This window comes from Schistocerca serialis, chromosome 9 (assembly GCF_023864345.2).
Source record: "Schistocerca serialis cubense isolate TAMUIC-IGC-003099 chromosome 9, iqSchSeri2.2, whole genome shotgun sequence".
NCBI lineage: Eukaryota > Metazoa > Arthropoda > Insecta > Orthoptera > Acrididae > Schistocerca > Schistocerca serialis.
Window position 1 is genome coordinate 52,428,794 of NC_064646.1, and position 20,651 is coordinate 52,449,444.

Here is a 20,651-nt window from a genome sequence, read left to right on the forward strand (position 1 = left end):
TATGTTAAGACGACTACCTGAATGGTTCCTTTGAATAGTGCATGGCTGATTTGCTTTCCCCCCTTTTCTCTGTCCGAGCTTGTGCTCCATCTCTGGTGAGCGTGTCGTTTGCTCGACGTCAGCCCCTACTCTTCCTTCCTTCCAGACGCTCTTGTCAGCACTGTGTCCAAACGATACAATTCTCTGTCTGCAATAATCTTGGCGTTAACGGAATGTTAAATTCTAACATCACTTTCTTGCGGTTTGGCGCTGTAACGCCGCTTCCAGTGTCCGTTGCACATAGTGTAGCTAAATTAGCATCTACTGCCAAACGAGGAGTTTCTTTCATTTCTCCTCCCGACCTTCATCCAACCTAGCAACCATTACATAACACGTCCGGCAATAAGTACGTCTTGTCTGCGGCAAATGGCTTGTCGATGCCCGTTGCTGGCTGATTGCTGCCTGTGTTTACTGAACTCTTCATATTCAGAATTTTTCACCTCATATTCACAGACTGATGGAGAAAGAGAGGTATCCAAAAGACAGGGTCGGACGTCAATGGAATTTCGTACTCATAAACACCGGCGGCGGCTATGCAAACGATTAGAGTCAAAATTCTCTGTGACAGGTACAAAGGCCACCACAGTACATAAGGGTCGTTCTTGTTTATTCTTCTTACCAGAAGACTATAAAATAACAGGACTATTGCTGTAAAACATTGTATTTCAAAATATACATATGTAATTATTGTCACATTAAATATCTCCTCTCTCTCTCTCTCTCTCTCTCTCTCTCTCTCTCTCTCTCTCACTTTCTCTCTCTCTCTCTCTCTCTCTCTCTCTCTCCCTCTTGCTACAGCACTCTAGGCGAGTTTTCCATTGATCGAAACAGTACTGGAAGTCTTCCTCCGTGAACTCCTTTTCGAATTGTGCTGCTTTTGCTCTCACTGCTTCAACACACTCAAATGTTGCTCCTTTTAATGCAGATTTGACGTAGGAGAATAGGGAAAAGTCACGTGATGCTAGGTCGTGTGAATAATGTGCGTGGTCCAACACTAGGACGCTGTACTTCGCTAGAAACCTCGTAACAGACGATGCGGTTTCGCCGGTGCGTTGTCTTGATGCAGAGAAATCATGATTTGTTCCTCTACAATTCTAGTCGTTTTTTTTCCCTATTTTCTCACAAAGTTGAGCAAGATCCTCTAGGTAGTAATGTTAATTAATAGTCATATCTTCAGGAACCCAGTGAACATATAAAATTCCATTAATATCGCAAGAAACAGTCACCATCGCTTTGAACACTAATTTTTTTCAGTCTCGATTAAGTTGGTGTCTTCCAGAGCATGGATTGATCTAAGTGCAAAACCAAGTTTCGTCGCATTTCTTTTTAAGAAATTAGAATTATTTTCAGTGCTATTTAAAGTGTCAGTACAAACATTTTCACGAGCTTCTTATTATTCGATTGTGAGAATTTTGGGCACCAGTTTCGCACACATTTTTCTCATCTTAAATTGATTTACGTAAAACATGCCTTACGGATTCTTTGTCAATTCCCACAATTTCAGCAATTGATCGAATACTCAATCGACAGTCAGATCGATACAGATTACCTACTTTTTCGATATTTTCATCAATTTTTGATGTTGAAGGGATCACGGGCGTAAGTCTTTTTCAGTGTCTTCTCGGCCAACTTGAAAACTCTTGGCTCACTCAGAAATTCGCTACGTCATAAACGTCTCCGCCATTCACTTCTTCTAGTAAGAGAGAGTTTCAGTAGCAGTTTTTCCAGGTTTCAAGCGAAACTTCACTACAATTCGTTGCTCTGTTATTAAATCTGCCATTTTTTTTTCGGCAAAACAAAATAACACCTCTTACACTTACGGCTACGGCCACAGACCCCAGAGACGCCGCGTTCGAATGAAAAGGCTTCACGCTTCACAGCTGTAGATTATTCATCTTTGGCGCACACGTACTTACTCTGTGACAGCATCACTCCCGTTATATTACAGCCACACCTCGTACTACGGGCGCGAACAGCAACAGATGTCGAGTGATCACTGTGAATCTCGGTTCGGCACTACTCCTAACGACCATCATCGGCGAGTAGGGGGGCGGGGGCAGGGCATGCCATATTTTTTTCAATGTTTGGGAGTGGCACAGCGGTGTTAATCTTGGTATCACGGTGCGGGATGCCGTCGGCTATGATTCCAGGTAACGATTGGTAATGGTTGGCGGAATTCTAACTACAGAACCGTACGTCACGAGACATGCTGTGTTAATGCTCATGCGATACTATCGCTGGTGTCATTTTTCAACTGGACAATGATCGTGCTCACAAGGCGGCACGATGCTGAGGTACTTCAGTGGTCGTGAACGTGTGTAGGACCGGACCGGATGTCAACTACGTCCCAAAGCCATTATCCAGGATATCAAGGATCGCTTAAAACATCTGTGGGCCAGACTGCAACAGGAGAGGATACAATAGCTGTATGACACCCTTCCCATTCGAATCAGTACATGCATCCAAGTTGTAGGGGGTGCAACGTCATACAGACAAGTGGCCCCACACTGGGAACTTGTTTTTCAGTTTGACTCCATCTCTAATCACTGAAAGACCATGATGTACCTTCTCTATCCGTGATATTTCACCTCGTTTCTTCCTCCCCTTCTGCGTGCTTCATTTTTTTGTCATTCAGTGTATTTTTAATCCTTGCAGAATAGATACTGAGACTGCACATCAATAGCTTTTTTTTTTTTTAATTGTACTGCTCATTCGATTTACTAGTGTATAACGAAAGGCTTTTTTCTGTTTCAGGTATGCTACATCATCTGATTGCACCTGCAAGCAGAAATCGATACTTGTAAGTAAAGAGATAAGCACAGACTTACTTGATATCTATTATGCCACTGGCTATCTGTCTCAGTGTAACTTAGGAATCTAGAGAATAGTAACAGTGCCATGTAACAGAGCCTAAATATTTAGTGGATACTCAAACATACAATTATTTTATTGCACTTCATAAAAGCAATTTCATGTTAACAAAAAGCGTTCGGATACCAAGAAATCTAGAAGACTTGCTTTTTTTTCTTTTTTTATTCTTTCTTTCTTGGGGCCTTGTCCCACTTCAATGTGGGGACTGCCATGTTACTATTGGTATGGCAGTGTTACTTTCAGAGGGTGGTCAGAAGCTCTTCCTGTCGCCACCCCGAACATCCCCTCCCCCCCTCCCCCCCCCCCCCCCCCCCTCTGACAGTTGGAATTAGTGTACCCCAGCAGTCTGCATATAGTGTAAGCCATGGAATTGTGCGAACGTTTTCAAATGTCTGCGAGTCGTGTAACTGAGGTGAAACGTGGGGACCAACCTGCTATTCACCTAGTGGGATGTGGAAAACCGCCTAAAAACCACATCCAGGCAGGCCAGGACACCGGTCCTCGTTGTTAATCCGCCGGGCGAATTCGATCCGGTGCCGGCACGCCTGCCAGAATCCAGGAAGCAGCGCATTAGCGCTCTTGGCTGCCCTGGTGGGTAAATCGAGATGATTTGTATTTTATGCTAGTTATTATTTTAAACAGGATGCTGAAATTTAAGAGCCCGGTGGAAACGATTGGGATACGAACACTGATTTCTCCTTTCTTACTGCCTAGTGCTTAAAATGAATCTGACTTCTAACACTCATCTATGTGTGCTTAAACTGATTCGTGTTTCCGATGCTATAGTATAGTGTAATTTTATTTATAATTGTCTGTGTGAATCACTTAACAATTTGGAGTAAGGAATTTAGAGTGTCCGAACGGGCGTTTCCAGCAAAAGGAGTGACGCATTCCGCCTTCCTTTTTATTAGTGCATACGAAAAAAAACGTGACGCATCTTAACGTACAGGGACGCTTTATGTGTACTTAAAACAGGCCCTCGCGTAATAGCTGCCACGTCCTTCGCTGCTGTACGCATTTTATGATATAGCCTAGTAACTTCTACATTCATATTCGAATCGTGCCAAACTCTTTGTATGCAACACTTTGTATGGAAATTCTTTTGAAGGCGGACGATAAACGTTTTATTCAGTTTGTTGATGACGTTTGTTACACAAAATAGCTTAATAAATTTTCTGCAGTACTCTTCAAACCGAAACAAGGGACGGCAAGTCACTATCGTTACGGACTGCAGAAGTGGGAAACAAAATTTTTCTCGGTTTTGTATTAATCAAACTGGTATCTACACTGCTTCACAAAAAAGTGAAGCATTTAGAAGGGCAGAAGGAACGAAATGAAACTCCACGGGTTGAGAGGGTATCTGTTGTCATTACAGTGACTGAAACACCGAGTCAGATTTCCGAAGAACTTGACGGTATGATCTCTGGTATTACCTGCTCGCTGTCCTGGCTATGTGCCGTGATTCGATTGGTGGCGGTGTCGTAAAGCCGTTGTATCGCGTCGTGAGGCAAGCTGACCCTCAACTGTTGCAATTGGTCGTTGACGTCCTGGAAATTCTCACTGGAGCGGAGGTGACGTTAGAGCTGCTCGGACAAATGTTCCGTCGGAGACAGACAGGGGGACCCTGTTTGTCACGGGAGCACCTCAGCATCACGCAGATACGCCATAGAGTAGATCTGGATGAGAGCTACCACCCGAGGACGCTGGAGGGCGTGACGTACCGTTGTGCCGTTAAGAGTCCCCATTGCCATCACCATCCTTACCTGGATTAATACCCGACGGCTCACGACACCATGACGCCAGGACTAACACAGCTGGGAACCTTCAAAACATGGCGAGAATGGAACCTCTTCGTAGGACGCCGCCATACGCACCGATGGTGGTCGTCTAGGATAGTGCAGAGGCGCGACTCATCGCTGAATGCAATGCAATGCGACGCCATTAACCGGCAATCCGTGCTTCCTGGTCGCTGCACCACTCCAAACGCAGCCGTTTGTCTCGTGTTATTGCCGGCAGCCTACGCGTGGTCCGGCAATTCCCTTGTCAGGTTGCTGCTTATCTCAGACCAGTAACAGGGTATGACGCCGAACGTTGTACGGAATTCATTACTCGTTCTCGGATGGCAGGCACGGAAGTGAAGTAGTTACAGTGTCCTCGGTGCACAATACTGCGATGCTCTTTTGTCTCAATCAGACGTGGTCGACCGACATCTTGATGACGAGTCTATTTGCCCTCACCTCCCCCCCCCCCCTCCCCCCATAGGACAGCGGGTAAGTGCCCGCAAATTTCGATAGTGCGCGATCCAACCATTCGTCCAAATAGAGACCCACAATGAGGCTGTCCTACCTCTCACAGAGAACTGCAGCTGTAATCATTTACGTATCTGCTGATGATGTGCACGTGTACGATGTTACATTGTCATCTAACCATGTTTTCTAGATACTTAACCTTTTTGGTCAGGTACTGCCAAAAATTTTCTTCGTAGTATTGATTACGTTGACGTGACAGTTTCATTATACACCTGATTTTGTTGTTGAGGTCTACGAAGAATACCTACAATTATTGATCCAGGAATGGTTTAGCGGTAAGATGTGTTCCTTGTTGCGGTCTCTCTCTGTCACGTAATCTTTCAGTACTGGATCACTTCACTCGGGCAGTTTATTTGAGCATAAAATACGCACTAACAGTTTTGTACGGTTTCGGTTTTCCTGAAATATAACATAAACAATGCCTGAAGTCTAAGCGGATTGTGCGCCGAGACGAAACAAGTAGATCGGTAGGTTAAGTGTCACGGCGATTAACCTGAACACTCATTTTAATGTTTTTACGTATTGTAGTGGTTTGGTAGTTGGTTGTTAATTTCATCTCGTTTTAATAAAACTTAGTTGTTTTGTTTTAGTATGAGTTAAAACTACTTGCCTAATGATTCGAAAAGATTGCTTGGATGGCTGCTGGGTGTAGCTCTCGAATTGTTGTGCCATTGTTTCTCGTTTCCGTCAGAAGGTGGTAACGACATCACTGTGTGAAATGTCTAGTTGTCATTCAGAACTTAGTTGTCACATCATTCAGATAGACTCGGAAGTGAGGTTAACCAGATTCAACAAACTCTACTGTAAGGCGCGACGGTTGTACGCGGCTCTGGAACGTTGTTTCGCAAGTTGGACCCAAAAATAAGGTCGTTTGCTACCTGGAAAGACGGCTCTAACACAGATATCTATCGGTGGTGGCTCTTCTGCTGCTTGTAAGTTTTTAATCCTCTTCTCCGTCGCACATGCGGCTCCCATTAAATCGTGTTGTTGCGGTCTTCAGTCCGAAGACTGAATTGATGCATCTCTCCATGCTACTCCATCCTGTGCAAGCTGCTTCATATCCGAATAACTACTGCAAGTTACATTTTTGTGAATCTTATTACTGCATATCCGATAAAACTAACTACTGTGATATATTACTTTCGTGTCGTCGATCCCTCGGAGTAGGTCGCCAAACCGAAACCGTATGTTACTCTGCTGAGTCCAATTAGTTTTTTGATCTTCTACGTTGTTCATGCAACTTGTGGGACAAAGAAGAGAGAGAAATCTGGCGCAGCAGATTGATCTTGTAGCCCTAAAGAGCGCTGACAGCATCAACTTGGTCTCTCAGTAGACAGACCAACAGCAGTTACTGATCCTGTCACTGTGAAACGACGCATCATTTTGTATGAACAACTATATTCTTACTACACTTGACTACATTTCTTTCACTACTGGCATTCGTTCCGGGGACTTCTAGGTCGATTACCATTTTGTCACCAGCGTTTAACAGCATGGTTTAGGAACGCAGGTTGCCTGTAGACATACACAATAACGAGCGATTGCACTGAAAGTCTGTGCTTCTTTGGAGAAAAATGCCAAGGCCTGTGGAACACTCGTGTTTCACCGTGACGCGTTCTTAATTAGACAGCGTTTGTGACTACCGATAAGAAAATATTTTGTAGTGGCAACATTTTATTGTTGCATTGCCGTCTGTTTCGACTGTTTGGTGTAAATGTTTTTTCCTTATCGAATGTGTGTTCATGTGGCATATTTAGTGTGAGTCGCACGACTCTGATGGTTAAAGGACACAAAGAACTCTTGATACAAAGTGTAGGAATGAGTATTCTTTTTGCCTGTAGAAATTCATCTATGCCTAGCGTACCTTCCGCTGTTTCACTGTGGATGGGCCGTGTTTCGCTGTTCGGACCGGCCGGCTGCCCTTTAAGACCCTTTCTACGTCAAGAACGTCTTGTTGTTTATCAATTCCCTTACAGCTACTGGTTGCCGCCATTTCACTTCAAAAAATTCTCGTAGAATGGGCACGTCAATGGGGGAAATACTGCCTTCAAAATTCCTTAAGAGTGCTTCTACGGCCACTATAAAAACAAGATAATAATCCTACTGGAAACTCTACATCAAGTTAAGAAAAGTAAGAAATTGCCGCTGAAAACACCTGTTGAAGCCAGTTTGCTCGTGAAAGTGGTGGTTTGCACGTCGTTTCTACACCACAACCGCAAAGCTGGCGAGACGTGTCCTAAGCCACAGAGGACTTTGACTCAATGAATGCGTAATTATAAACTTACTCGCTGCCTGCCTGAAAAAACTGCTGTATTTTTTTTGAAAGTTTATTTTTTACGACGCTAAAAGACACTCTTTGAAAAGCAAACAGTTTGTTTTTAAATTAAAATTGTTCTGAACGCGTACAGAACTAGGAAAGAAAATAAGTGGCAGATATCCCATGGCACTCAGTTGACAAAGAAATCACAAATCTCTATCTGTCTTGCTGGATTTTTTTTCTCGTAACACTGGACATACCGTTTATACGCCCCCTCTTCGCTTACATATCCTTGGCGTCGTCAAGACACCCATAAGAGCTGTTTGGAGTTTACACATTACCCGCAGAGATCTGCCGTGCAGTATTTAAGGCAGCCACACGAAAATTCTGAAGCTCTGATGCCGTGAGGCAAAGTCGGGAATGGCAAGGTTTCATAACAAAAAATGGCATCTCAAGTGGGACAGGAGGGAAGCTTCTCTGCAGACCAACAAGTCGTATCCACAGTGTACTTATATGTATTTTGTTCGCTTTCTATCACGAAGACCAACACGTCTATACCGAGCGAGGTGGCGCAGTGGTTAGCACACTGGACTCGCATTCGGGAGGACGACGGTTCAATCCCACGTCCGGCCATCCTGATTTAGGTTTTCCGTGATTTCCATAAATCGCTCCAGGCAAATGCCGGGATGGTTCCTCTGAAAGGGCCGGCCGACTTCCTTCCCCCTTCTTCCCTAATCCGATGAGACCGATGGCCTCCATGTTTGGTCTCTTCCTCCAAACAACCCAACCCAACACGTCTACCAAACACTTGCTTTCATTTCTCTATCTCGTGACTAGATCTGCAACGTAATAGACGTAGCACGACGTTCGATAGGGCGTCTTCTCGTAATAAACGACAACCAGTCTGCTGTCGCCTGCTTAGGGAGTAAAGGTGAACATATATAAACGACTCACGTTCGCATAAGAGAGTTCATTGTCTTGTGAACATATTTAATAACCTAACCTAACATAATCTAGTACACTGTTCAAAATCAGCGCACGATCACTGCACTACAACAGTCAAGCCCATCCGTTCCAGCACTGAGAATACTTTTGCACAAATGGTCTCGCCATTGGCCGATATTTCCGATTTTCTTTAGATTTTAATGAAATTTAGAACTTTCGTAACCAATTCTCGGCTCTTATATAAAAGTTCATAATCTAACATTGCGTTTACTACAAAAACCAGCTTTAATACATAACAAGAATTTCAAATTTCCATACTTTGAAACTTTGCCTCTTTTGATCTGCAGCCATTCAAGGAAAAGTACTAGCTTCCTTTACTTACTCTTGGACGAGCTTCAGCCACGATCACTACTTTCGTATTATACAACGAAACTTGGCCTCCTCCGCAGTACCAGCCAAAAATAAGTTCTCCGCTGTCTCGCCCAAATGGACATTACGACACAACTGGGATGTCGTCAGACCTAGTAACTGGTGTTCAGCGAACAGACTAGCACAGGAGGGCAAGGCGAACGATATCATCTATCCACCACTAGGCTCTGATGAAATGTGCTAACATGCGGGTTACACTGTTTTCGAGGCCGTGTAGACACTGAGTTTATGACGTGAGACGGTGTCAAGGGCGTAACATGAGTATCTGTTGTGAGGATCCTGTATCCTCACACGTTGGAATATTTGCTATTTTTTATTATTTGTGTAAGATTAGTGCTTAACATTATCGCAGATTGACTGTTACATTACTGCAGCTACAGCTGATTGAGCTGCCTCAAGGGGTTAAAATTAATCTTTACCCGCTGACAGCGCATCTGCAGTTTTTATTCTCGTGTTGTTTCGTGCGCGCGGAAGAGACAATAATAGGTCAGCTAGCACTTAGCAGGCGGGTTTGGGAGTTGCAGTTGGCCAGCCGCGTTCGCTAGATGCAGGTGACTGAGCCGTGTGTGTAAGGATGTAATCAACAACACCTAATCATTCGCGTCGTGTTTTCGTGGTATAAAAAGTTTCGGTGTGAAGCAGTTAATTTTTGATTGGAGCATACGGGATAGCCAGCCACTGTCGTAGAGCGGTTCTAGGCGCTTCAGTCCGGAACCGCGCTGCTGCTACGGTCGTTGGTTCGAATCCTGCCTCGGGCACGGATGCGTATGATGTCCTTAGTTTAGTTAGATTTAAGTAGTTCTAAGTGTAGGGGCTGATGACCTCAGATGTTAAGTCCCATAGTGCTTAGAGCCATTTGAAGCATACGGGATGTTACTACAGCGAATTCTACTGATTTGGATGGAATAATAATTTCAGTGACGAATCCTAGAGTCTGTGATTCGCTGTTAAACCTTATTAGTTGAATCCTTCATGGTCCATTTCCTAGAAAGCTAGCAATTGATTAATATCATTGGATAATTCGAGATCAAGAGGAGTTATTTTGCACTGCTGCTAAGTATACCAACGATAGTGTTATACTGTGTCCAGGAGAAAATTACGCCGTCATAATCCTCTGCGGTGGTAAAAAACGACAGGTGTCAATGACGACAGACACAGATTGCATCATCGGACACAGGAGTCACAGAGCAGCAACCCGTTCGCTGATTCAGTGTTGGACAAAATCGACCACTGAGCAGCCATACGCTCCAGAATCACCACCACGAAAGTCACCGCCCCATTAGATATGTGTGGGACGCTTCCGAGCAAGTAGTATGAAACCTTGAAGTCAGTTCCGATCAGTCTCCATGAGCTGTGGGCTGTGATTGGGCGCTTATTGATTAGGATGGCTTCCCAACGCTCATGGTATCTTATAGACTCCATGCTAAAGGTCTTCATCTGGTGTTTGTGCTCGTTCGAATTCCCCAGTACATATAGCTCCGTGGAAGTCCGGCAGATGCCAGTGCAGCTGCTCTCAACGCGGGAAGCAACTGCACTCGACGTTCAGTGAACGCTACATTAGCTAAAAAGTGCGTAGAAATGTGTACCGGAGATCTTCCTTTTACATTAATATCAACTTAAGGATGTCGCGCTTTATGTCAGAATATTGTAAATACCGGTTCAGAATTGGAACATGTGGATCTTTGGAAAATTTTTTCTCTACCCACGAAAGTAACACGACACACTGAAAGACAAGCTGATGAAATGAGGGCGAGTATGCTGGTCAGCCAGCATTGTCCAAGCCGTCGGAGTGAATGCATGAGCATGCACAGCGTATATGTGGACCGATACATACCAGAAAACGTGTTACCTGTCTATTACTGCGCATTTTGTTTATCAGGATTAGCCACCACGAAATATGGTATTGACGACAACTCACTTTATGAGAAGAAAAAAAATCTGAATAATTTATTACAGTGAGAAACATTATTTACCTTGCGATTAAATACCAAGCCTCTTAATAAGATTTCGTTTGTCACTGACCAAGTTGCTAATACATGCAAGTCATTGAAACCGTATTAGCATTATGCATACAGTACACAAATTTTGAGCACATTTCTGAAACACATTTATGATGACGATTATACGGAAAATGAGACTGCAGTGGTTTATTTGATCGTTTATGCTGCGGCAGATACAGTCCATTTGACGAAGAAAACTCGTGACCTAAATTCGATAGATACAAGCTTGACGCAAGAAACGCAGACTAGGTGAAACAGCTTGTTTAGAAGGCTACAGTCTGCAGTTACGCAGTACGATAACAACATGGAAGTGCTGCCGGAGGAGGATGTCTCAGAAAAAACTTAATGGTTACGACAACAACATTGCAAAAACTCGTGACATTTTTGCAGCCCTTCAGAGACGTAATAGAAGTGTTGGAAGGCGAGAAGCATCCTGAAACTCTGTTCGTTTTTGCTTTGGGTGTAAAAACTGAAAACTCATTGCAACACAGGGCCCAAAGATACAGAGGTACGTTTAAATTGCTGTAGACCCAGTTCTCTCGTTTAAGTCGAAATTCGGAAGTTCCACAGAACAGCAGCATTTCCATGGTCGCTCTGCCAATTGTGAAAAACGATGTCCGTTACTGATAGAGATGGCACATGAAATACTGTGCCTCAAATTTGTGATTAAATACCAGTTCCAGATGAGCTGGAACGAAATTATAACGCTTTTGTGTTTGTGATATCTTTAAGTGTTTACTTACGGCCAGTGCTGCTCACCAACATGTATGTTTTTGGTGTGATTAGACTGTGGGGCATGTCATACTCAATCTGCCAATGAGATTAACTTGTATTTAAGCTGTCTGGATAGTGGTTATGACGAGTATCCTCTTGAGATGTGAAAGAGCAACACTGCTAGCTCTCGCAAGCTATCTGGTTTAACGAGAAGAATGTTTCGTGTTCCAGCCTCAAATGTAGCCAGCGAAAGAAATTGCAGTCGGCAGGGAACCTTGTCCTCCTGCGTGGATGAGAGGTAATGTGCCTGCCTCCCACGCAGCGGGTCCGGGTTCGAGATTTTCTTCGCTCGTGGACTGGGTGTTGTGTTGCCCTCGTCATCATTTGATCCTCATCACCGGCACACAAGTCGCCCAATGTGGCGTCGACTGAAATAAGATTTGCACTCGGCGGCCGAACTTCCCCGAATGGGGCCGCTCGGCCAACAATGCCGCACGATCATTCATTCTTATCTTGCACAGAAGGAGCAGACTTGATGGGAAGCGAGTCGATGATAGCCTGACATCTCATTGCAATTACAACACGAACAGAGTATAATTCGGAGACATTTTGTTTCCTTTAAATTTCTATTTATTGGGTGAGGCTCGGCCCACAATAAGGCAAGCTGCGGCTCGAGGCTCGACCTGTCGGCCCTCCTCGGAAGTCCTCCGTGCAGCTGCACGTTTTTTCACTTACAATTACGCTGCAGCATGTTCCGGTCGACACGACGTTCTCCAGTTCGGCAGAATATTGTGGTGCAAGTGCAGTTTACCCTTTACTGTTGGTTGTTAGTACAAAGGAAGTTCACAGGTGCAGTGGCTGTTGGTGCTACAAAAGACACAACCTAGCAAGCTGTCGTCACAAGCGTCTAGAAACGAGTAGGAGTGACAAAAGAGAGGAATGAGAATTGTCAGTATGTATCATCGAGTCGCATAATCCACGGGTACTGCAGATTTGCTATGGAACAGCATTACAGCACCCTGCAGAAAGAGTTTAAAGATTTAGATGACGATGAAAGAGCAGAAGTTACAATTACCGACACACGGGATTAATTGTTCTCTACATCAAGAAGCACTTTGCACTGGATTCGCAGACATGGAGGACGTGATGATGGTTCAAATGGCTCTGAGCACTATGGAACTTAACATCTGAGGTCATCAGTCCCCTAGAATTTAGAACTACTTAAAGCTAACTAACCTAAGAACATCACACACATCGATGCCCGAGGCAGGATTCGAACCTGCGGCCGCAGCAGTCGCACGGTTCCGGGCTGAAGCGCCTAGAACCGCTCGGTCACCGCGGCCGGCCGGACGTGATGATATTGGTACTACGAACAGTAAGTTTTCCCAAGTCGGAAGCATTATTAAACCGTTAGTTGCAACAGTTTTCGATGGAACTGAACGAAGAGTATGGAGACGTTATACATTACTGAAAAGTAATTTGGTTAAATCAAAGTACATGCCTGCAACGACTTTCCCATTTTAAGACCCGCTATTGATGAATTTATGAAGGAAAAAGGAGGGCTGGAACGAAAATTAGAATATGCGGAACGGACTGCAGGCCTTGAATTTTAAATGGACTTGACTGCACACTGCCCATAGTGATGGGGATGCATTTAAAAAGGAAATCGTATTGTGGAAGGGAGAAATTCTGACAAAAAACTCAGTCCATTTTCCCGATCTCATTGGCGCCAAGGAAAACGTGAAGTTTGAAGAATTCATTGTGGCCTTGAAACAATTACAAGGATGGTTTTCTAAACGTTGTGTGGATCCTGCCAATCTTACATCTCTATCCGAACTGTTTTCCAGTAGATTTGCTATTTCAGTTGAAAGAGGTCCTATGCTTGTGCTGATTGAAGAGACTGATCTGCAACGTAACTTTTGTTAAAAAGACAAACCCTGTTCGCTAATTCGGTCCAGGATACCTGCGTAGTTTTCCTTGGGAAGAATTTCAGAGTCTCTATAATCTAGCTGCAAACGTGATAAAATATATCGATCAGCTTATGTGCGTGAATGGCTGTTTGGTGTTGTGGCACTCGGTGAAAGCGAGATCAATTTGTTGTCCGTTTGTGTGTCCGATTGTTAAAAAAAACCTCTTTTCTATGGAACGGGAAAATGTATCAAGTTGTAATTTGTCCGTACTAAGGTCTACAGTGCCTTGGCTGCGTAAAAAATGGAGGCTTCTGAGTCAATGCAGCCATAAGGTACTGCCATTTATGTCACATATTTTGGTAATATCAAACTGTCTCATTAAAAGCTGTAAGATATTTACTGTTGACATAGAGTAATGAAATGTGGCAAGGAGCAAGGTTTCACAGCACATGTATACCAAAAAAGTCAGAATATTGTTAATACGTAATAATATCACACAACAATATTTCCTTTGCTACGTATTATTCGCCTTCAGTCTTGAAATTAAAACATTCTCGAAAGTCTTGGAAACACTGGGACTAATATCTTGCCAGCATCAATGTCCATAAAAGGCAAAAATCACTGATATTCTAGATTCCGGGGTTGGATGAACTATCTATGTATATAATTATATTTGTAAGAAGGCATCAGCGCGCATATGACCAATTTTTTCGATTATGAAACTAAATACAACACCATTCCGTGGCAAGCTGAATATGAAAATCGGTGACATTGTCTGTACCTGTCGGTATGCCGGCAATCTGTACCAGATAAAAATTTTGTCTTTAGCCCGCCAAAAATGTTTAAATAATGCTGAAAAATTATTTTGTTTGTAATCTACGCGAGGAGGAGATCAGTGTTTAACGTCCCGTCGACAACTAGGTCATTAGAGACGGAGCGTAAGCTCGGTTTAGGGAAGGATGGGGAAGGAAATCGGCCGTTTCCTGTCAAAGGAACCATCCCGGCATATGCCTGAAGCTATTTAGGGAAATCACGGGAAACCTAAGTCAGGATGGCCGGACGCGGGTTTGAAGCGTCGTCCTTCCAAATGCGAGTCCAGTGTGCTAACCACTGCGCCAGCTCGCTCGGTTTTGTAATCTGTGTTATTGAGAAATATGAAATGTAGAACAAAGTCGTAGGGATTGTGACTGCGTCGCCATTTAAATCAGGCGCGTTCGGTGTTTTCGTCGTCCTGCCCCCGTTCACACTCGGACAGCACGGCGTCGTCGTCGTTGAGGGAGTGTGCAGCCACGCCATAGAGTTATCCACTCCCGCCACACCACGGCTAGTCGTCTTCTCGGCCGTCCCTGTGTTAGGTGGTGTAACTCCCATATGCCTTCCGTGTTTGCATTGAAATGTCTGTATAGGTACCAAAAGTTCTATTGCTACCTGCTCTTGCTGCTACATTCTGTTTATTCTAGTTAATGATACATCTCGATTACTTGCTGAATGCTAAAATACATTATTCGTATTAGTTTCTTGGCAGGGATGGGAACGTCGTCATGTTGTTGTATACAATTCTGCAGTTGATTTTTATTTGAGCCAGTAAATACAATTTATTTATAAATATTATAATACAGTCCTATTTAAAGCAAACATTATAAATAATAAGGTTAGTGAGCAACAGATAGTTGCCAGTAAAATGTGTAAGTCATTTGCTTTGTAGTAAGCGTCGTCATTGGGGATGAGCAGGGGAAAGTATATTGCAAATAATGACACCTGATATCTTCAATTGTAAGGAAGTCTCCAATAAACATTACGAAGTAGCAACAACATTTAGGAATCGGAAGCTCTATTCGTATGTGACTTTGATGCATTATCTACTACTGACACTAACTGTCTTACATACGTCCTGGAACTGCGACGTGATACCAGCTTCTAGTCCCACTTTGTAGTAGTGTATAGGACAGGAAATTGGAGGAAGGACGGACTGGGTTGGCTACGTACGTCGAGGAGCGCCTGTGAGGTAGGAACGCAGTCAGTGTGCGAGGTCTGGACGAGACTGCCCGCGTGCCACTGACGTGCTGCAGGGGTCGGGGCAGGTGGGTCGCCAGGGCGCCGGCGGTGACGTCACCGGCCGCGGCGCCCCGCCATGCGCCGGCGCACCTGGTTGGTGGAGTCGTCGCCGGCGTCGAGGCGGTCCCAGTCCTCCTTGATCATGTCGGCCGCCTTCTCGGCCACCATGTAGGTCGGCGCGTTGGTGTGTGCGGCGGGGATCACCGGCATGACGGAGGCGTCGACGACGCGCAGCGCCGCGACGCCGCGCACGCGCAGCCGCGGGTCCACGACGGCGTCCGGGTCCGAGCTGGGCCCCATCTTGCAGGTGCCCGACTGGTGGTAGATGGTGAAGGTCAGGTGCCGCGCCGCGCACTCCCAGTACCTGCAGGGCCAGAGGTCAGTGTACACAGCTACCTGCTGTCTTACATGGGGCTCGACTCGAGTTATCCTCACTTGCCCGTTGTAGGAAATGAACTGCTAAAGACTAGGGACATTCTCGAGACACTGGGGCCGCGCGGGATTAGCGGAGCGGTCCGAGGCGCTGCAGTCACGGACTGTGCGGCTGGTCCCGGCGGAGGTTCGAGTCCTACCTCGGGCGTGGGTGTATGTGTTTGTCCTTAGGATAATTTAGGTTAAGTAGTGTGTAAGCTTAGGGAATGATGACCTTAGCAGTTAAGTCCCATAAGGTTTCACACACATTTGAACATTTAGAGACACTGGGGCACCAACATGTAGCGGTAGAATCTGATTCGTGCTGAAAGTAGCTCGTAGCCAAACGCAAAGCTGCGAGCACCTTGTCGCTCTTACGTTCCTCCCTTTCTAGTCTGTTACTGCTCCAGACGGCGTTGACTTAGCCAGACGTATATATCCACGAAATCATTCTACTTATCTGTAATAACTATCTTTGTTCTATAACAGCCTGAAAATTCTTTATTCTAATTTCCTTCTACATCGCACCTAATAACATATTTAATTGCAAAAATGGTTCAAATGGCTCTGAGAAAACTATGGGACCTAACATCTTAGGTTATCAGTCCCCTAGAACTTAGATCTACTTAAACCTAACTAACCTAATGACATCATACACATCGATGCCCGAGGCAGGATTCGAACCTGCGACCGTAGCAGTCGCGCGGTTCCGGACTGAAGCGCCTAGAACCGCTCGGCCGCCGCGGACGGCTGAGAACTGGCCTAGAGTCCATACTTCTACGTGTTGATCTGTATCTTCTGTACTGTTATCAGTTACAAGTACTCATATCGTGGGTCCTGCAAGTACCAAGAGTGGGGTTAGGCAGTAGTTGCTAATGCAGAAATCACTCAGGGGACGAAGATTACGAGGAAATGACCTGTTACCTCTGAGCTGTCGGTCAGTGACACCCCAGCTAGGTGGGCTGGAAGTCGGAGGTGCATTTATTTGCCATGCGGGATAGCCGCGCCGTCTAGGCCGTCATGGGACGGTCCGCGCGGCTCCCCCCGTCGGAGGTTCGAGTCCTCCCTTGGGCATGTGTGTGTGTGTGTGACTAGGGACCGATGACCTCAGCAGTTTGGTCCCATAGTCCTTACCACAAATTTCCAATTTTTGCATTTATTTGTAAATGTGTGGAATGAGTCAATAGCTCTTTTACTCACACGTATGACTTTTGTCATCGACATTTCTGACTTTCTTACCACTTTTTTAAAGTTCTGTACCTCAAAATGTACAAACGGAACCCTTGTAGGATCGCTCTGTCTGACAGTAAAGAACAAACACTTTTTCTCAGGCATAGGTGGACATATCAAGCTGAAATTTGTGTCATATATTAAGTTCTATGCTCGCTTGGAAATTTAAAAAAATTGGGCTTCTAAGTCAATTTAGTCAATGGATACGGCCATTTATGTCACGTATTACGAACTCGAAAACTCACTGATTAAATCTTATGGGAAACTTACCGTTGAAATTTGGCAAAAGCAAAGGTTTCATAGTACGAGAAAGAAAGAACTGAAAATTGTCAATTTGTAATTACATCAACGGAAAAAATAACTTTTGTCATTTTTTTCCGTCTGTGCGTTTGTCAATCCGTTTCTAAAGGCCTATTTTTCTCGTGAACAGGTCGGCGTATCAAATTCAAATTTATGTCACTTATCAAGGTCTATGGTCCCTTGGCGATGTAGAAAATTTAAGATTCTAAGTCAATGCAATCAAAAGATCCGCCCGTTTAGTTAACATATTTTGATACTTGAAAACTCGCCCATCAAAACTCATATGGTACTTCTCGTTGTCTTAGAACCATGAAATTTGGCAAGAAGCAAGAAGGTTTCGTAGTACAAGTAAAGTAAAAAGCTTGAAAATTGTTAAATTATATCACATAAAAAAATCTCTTTGCATTGGAACATACGTTGCATTCATCATCTGTCAAAAGCATAATACACGAACAATACTGCATGAAAGCGTAAAATTAAGTTGTAGTAATGTTTTAGGAAGTAAATAAAAACTATTTTATTGACTCGCCCACATCTACATATATAAACTGAAGTCCCCTGCTCGCTCCTTTTTGTGTATCTGGGCTAGTCAAAGGAGTTAGTGTAGAGACTCTGATACGGACTTGGAATTCCCTGGACCGATGTGTTGCCAGTATCTGTATCTAAAACAAGCAAAATTGTTGAGATTCTCGAGTCCCAGGATGGGTGAGCTGTATGAAGTCTTCACGGGACCGTCAGTGCGCTAGTCGTGCAGGAACTTGGCTAATTGCCGGCCGAAGTGGCCGCGCGGTTCTGGCGCTGCAGTCTGGAACTGAGAGACCGCTACGGTCGTAGGTTCGAATCCTGCCTCGGGCATGGATGTGTGTGATGTCTGTCCTTAGGTTAGTTAGGTTTAACTAGTTCTAAGTTCTCGGGGACTAATGACCTCAGCAGTTGAGTTCCATAGTGCTCAGAGCCATTTTTTTTTTAACTTGGCTAATTTTTGTTATTTCGGTGTGGCGTGTGTTATCGTACAAACGGAGATTTGTACGCAACGACTCAATTAATTATTCGGTTTTCTGTTCATTTCTCGCACTGTAGTTGTTGCCTTCCTCCATCGAGAGTGGTCTAAGGCGCGCACACGCTTCCTGTTTGACAGGGACGATGCCGCGGTGTAACGTATGAGACCTCGGCCAGTTCTGGGCTTTGCCCCTGTAGCCTAACCGCTCACTGTCTGGCAGGATCTGAAGACGGTTTAGTCCCTGTGGAGTGAACTATAATCCTGCTGGGAAACACTTATTCCCTGGAGGATACTAGTGCTCAATAACGACATTGGCAGTCAAAATCTGCTCGCGACTTAGGCTGAAGTGGTTGTCCTTGCTGGCTATCGTATAATCTAACCCTCCGTCTGGATGAACAGATGCCCCGGAACTGCGCTCGCCTGCCCTCCGTCACTTACTTGTCGGTGTTGAATCCCAGAGAGGCGCAGGCGGGTATGGGGATGTCGTGCAGCTTGGAGGCGAAGCGCTGCATGGGCCGCGTCTGGGCGATCTCGATGGCCTTGCGGATGCCGGCCACCATGGTGTCGACGTCCTGGCGGTGTGCGAAGTAGTTGTGGAAGATGCGCGGCTTGGCTTGCGGGTCCCTGCTGCGCAGCATGACGCGGCCGCGGCTCAGCGGACGCATCAGCATGGGCAGCACCATCCACGTGTGCGCCTGCTCGATGGGCCCGTACACCGCCTCGAACAGCTCGTCCTGCACGCCGAAGCCGCGCCGCAGCGTCGGCTCCGACACGATCGAGCCGCCCTGCAAGGCGAGCCGTAGCGTCTTCAAGTGCGCCAAAACCAGCTGGCTACCCAGCCTTGTGTCAGGTAGGAAGAGAAACCAAACTGAAACAGCATCTGAGGCCAAAACTGTGCTGTGTAGCTACGGTAGTAAGCCATGACAACCACCATCATCCTGCCCTATGTGTAGCGCACAAGAGAAAAAAAATTAAATATTAGATATGATGCTAATACTGTTTAGCACCTCTACTAGCCCTGATAGATGCTTCATTTCAGGGGGGGAAAAGAGGGTACCAACTTCTACATGTGTGCTGTACCCAGCCGGTGGGACCATTGATGGCTACATCCCAAAAATAGAGCTAGCAGACTGTTGTGTGTAATGTTTCACCGCTTTTCCTAATATGGCAGCAAGTTGGGCAAATTGATTCACGTGTGGTCATCGTCATATCCAAATGCGATGCCTGCTTTGTGCCATTGTCTCACGTCTCCACATCGACCTGTATTAGTGCACTGATTCCACACAACCCGCTGACACACACAGCGTAAATCAGTTGCCCCTACCGCGGTCCCTTTATGCAACCCGCAGCGTTGTACCTGGCCTTCATAAACCACGCGTGAAATTTTCATATGCCGTCGCTCGCTACGCGCAAACTACTAGTCCTGCAGAAAAAATCAGCATAACCTTTTTGTAGGAAATGTAATGCAGATTGGATACGTCTTCACTGGAGACCGCGGTTATATATTCATGAAAAACGTACAAAAGTCACCTCCAGAAGCCCATCCACTGCTCACTCACCCCCCACCAACGAGGATTTCTGGTGCGTTATTTGTGGCACTCCCTCCTACCATGATTCCCTACTTCCATTTTTTTTGGTCTATACTGATTAAGCCACTACGCCACCAGCATAGTCGACTGCTTTGTTAATATTAATTTAAACGCGCCCTGGTAATGAAAGACAAACGACTTTTGTAAACGTTAAGCTAAAACTAATTGCGTTGACAATTCGATACAAACTTAAGCCTTGCTATCACAAAAGTTTCGTCGTCAGAAGGTTTGACGAATACAACGATGTAATTGTTTATTTCATGCTGTTAAAATTCACAAAATCGTTAGGTAAAATATACACAGACGTCAACTTTACGATTTCACAGTATTCATCCAAGTCCGTCGCGTAATAAGGCGAGTGAACGAAGAGCCAAAACAGATCAAATATCAGAAATAATTTATGCGGTAGGTGCTTCATAAGGAAGTTACTAATCTATGCTTACGCTTCAGGCTATGTGATGCAAAACAAAGTAGGGAAACGGCTAACTACTCATTGTTTGAAGACCAGCTATTATAATTGCGAATTTCGTAAGGCACAGTTATGACAAAGTCAGAAACTTTAAAGATAACCAACGTATCAAGAGGCGCGGGA

General features: G+C 44.9%; 1 protein-coding gene across 1 annotated transcript in view; it reads right to left on the reverse strand.

The window, feature by feature from the left end:
* Positions 1 to 15,039: 15,039 nt before the first annotated feature.
* Positions 15,040 to 20,651, reverse strand: part of LOC126419098 (glucose dehydrogenase [FAD, quinone]) — a 116,006-nt gene continuing 110,394 nt past the window's right edge. Inside the window, exons 7-8 of the mRNA XM_050086196.1 lie at positions 18,909 to 19,255; positions 15,040 to 15,893 (exon numbers count right to left, since the gene is read on the reverse strand). Coding sequence (XP_049942153.1) covers positions 15,584 to 15,893; positions 18,909 to 19,255 — 657 coding nt within the window. The 3' untranslated portion in view covers positions 15,040 to 15,583. The remainder of the gene's footprint in view (positions 15,894 to 18,908; positions 19,256 to 20,651) is intronic.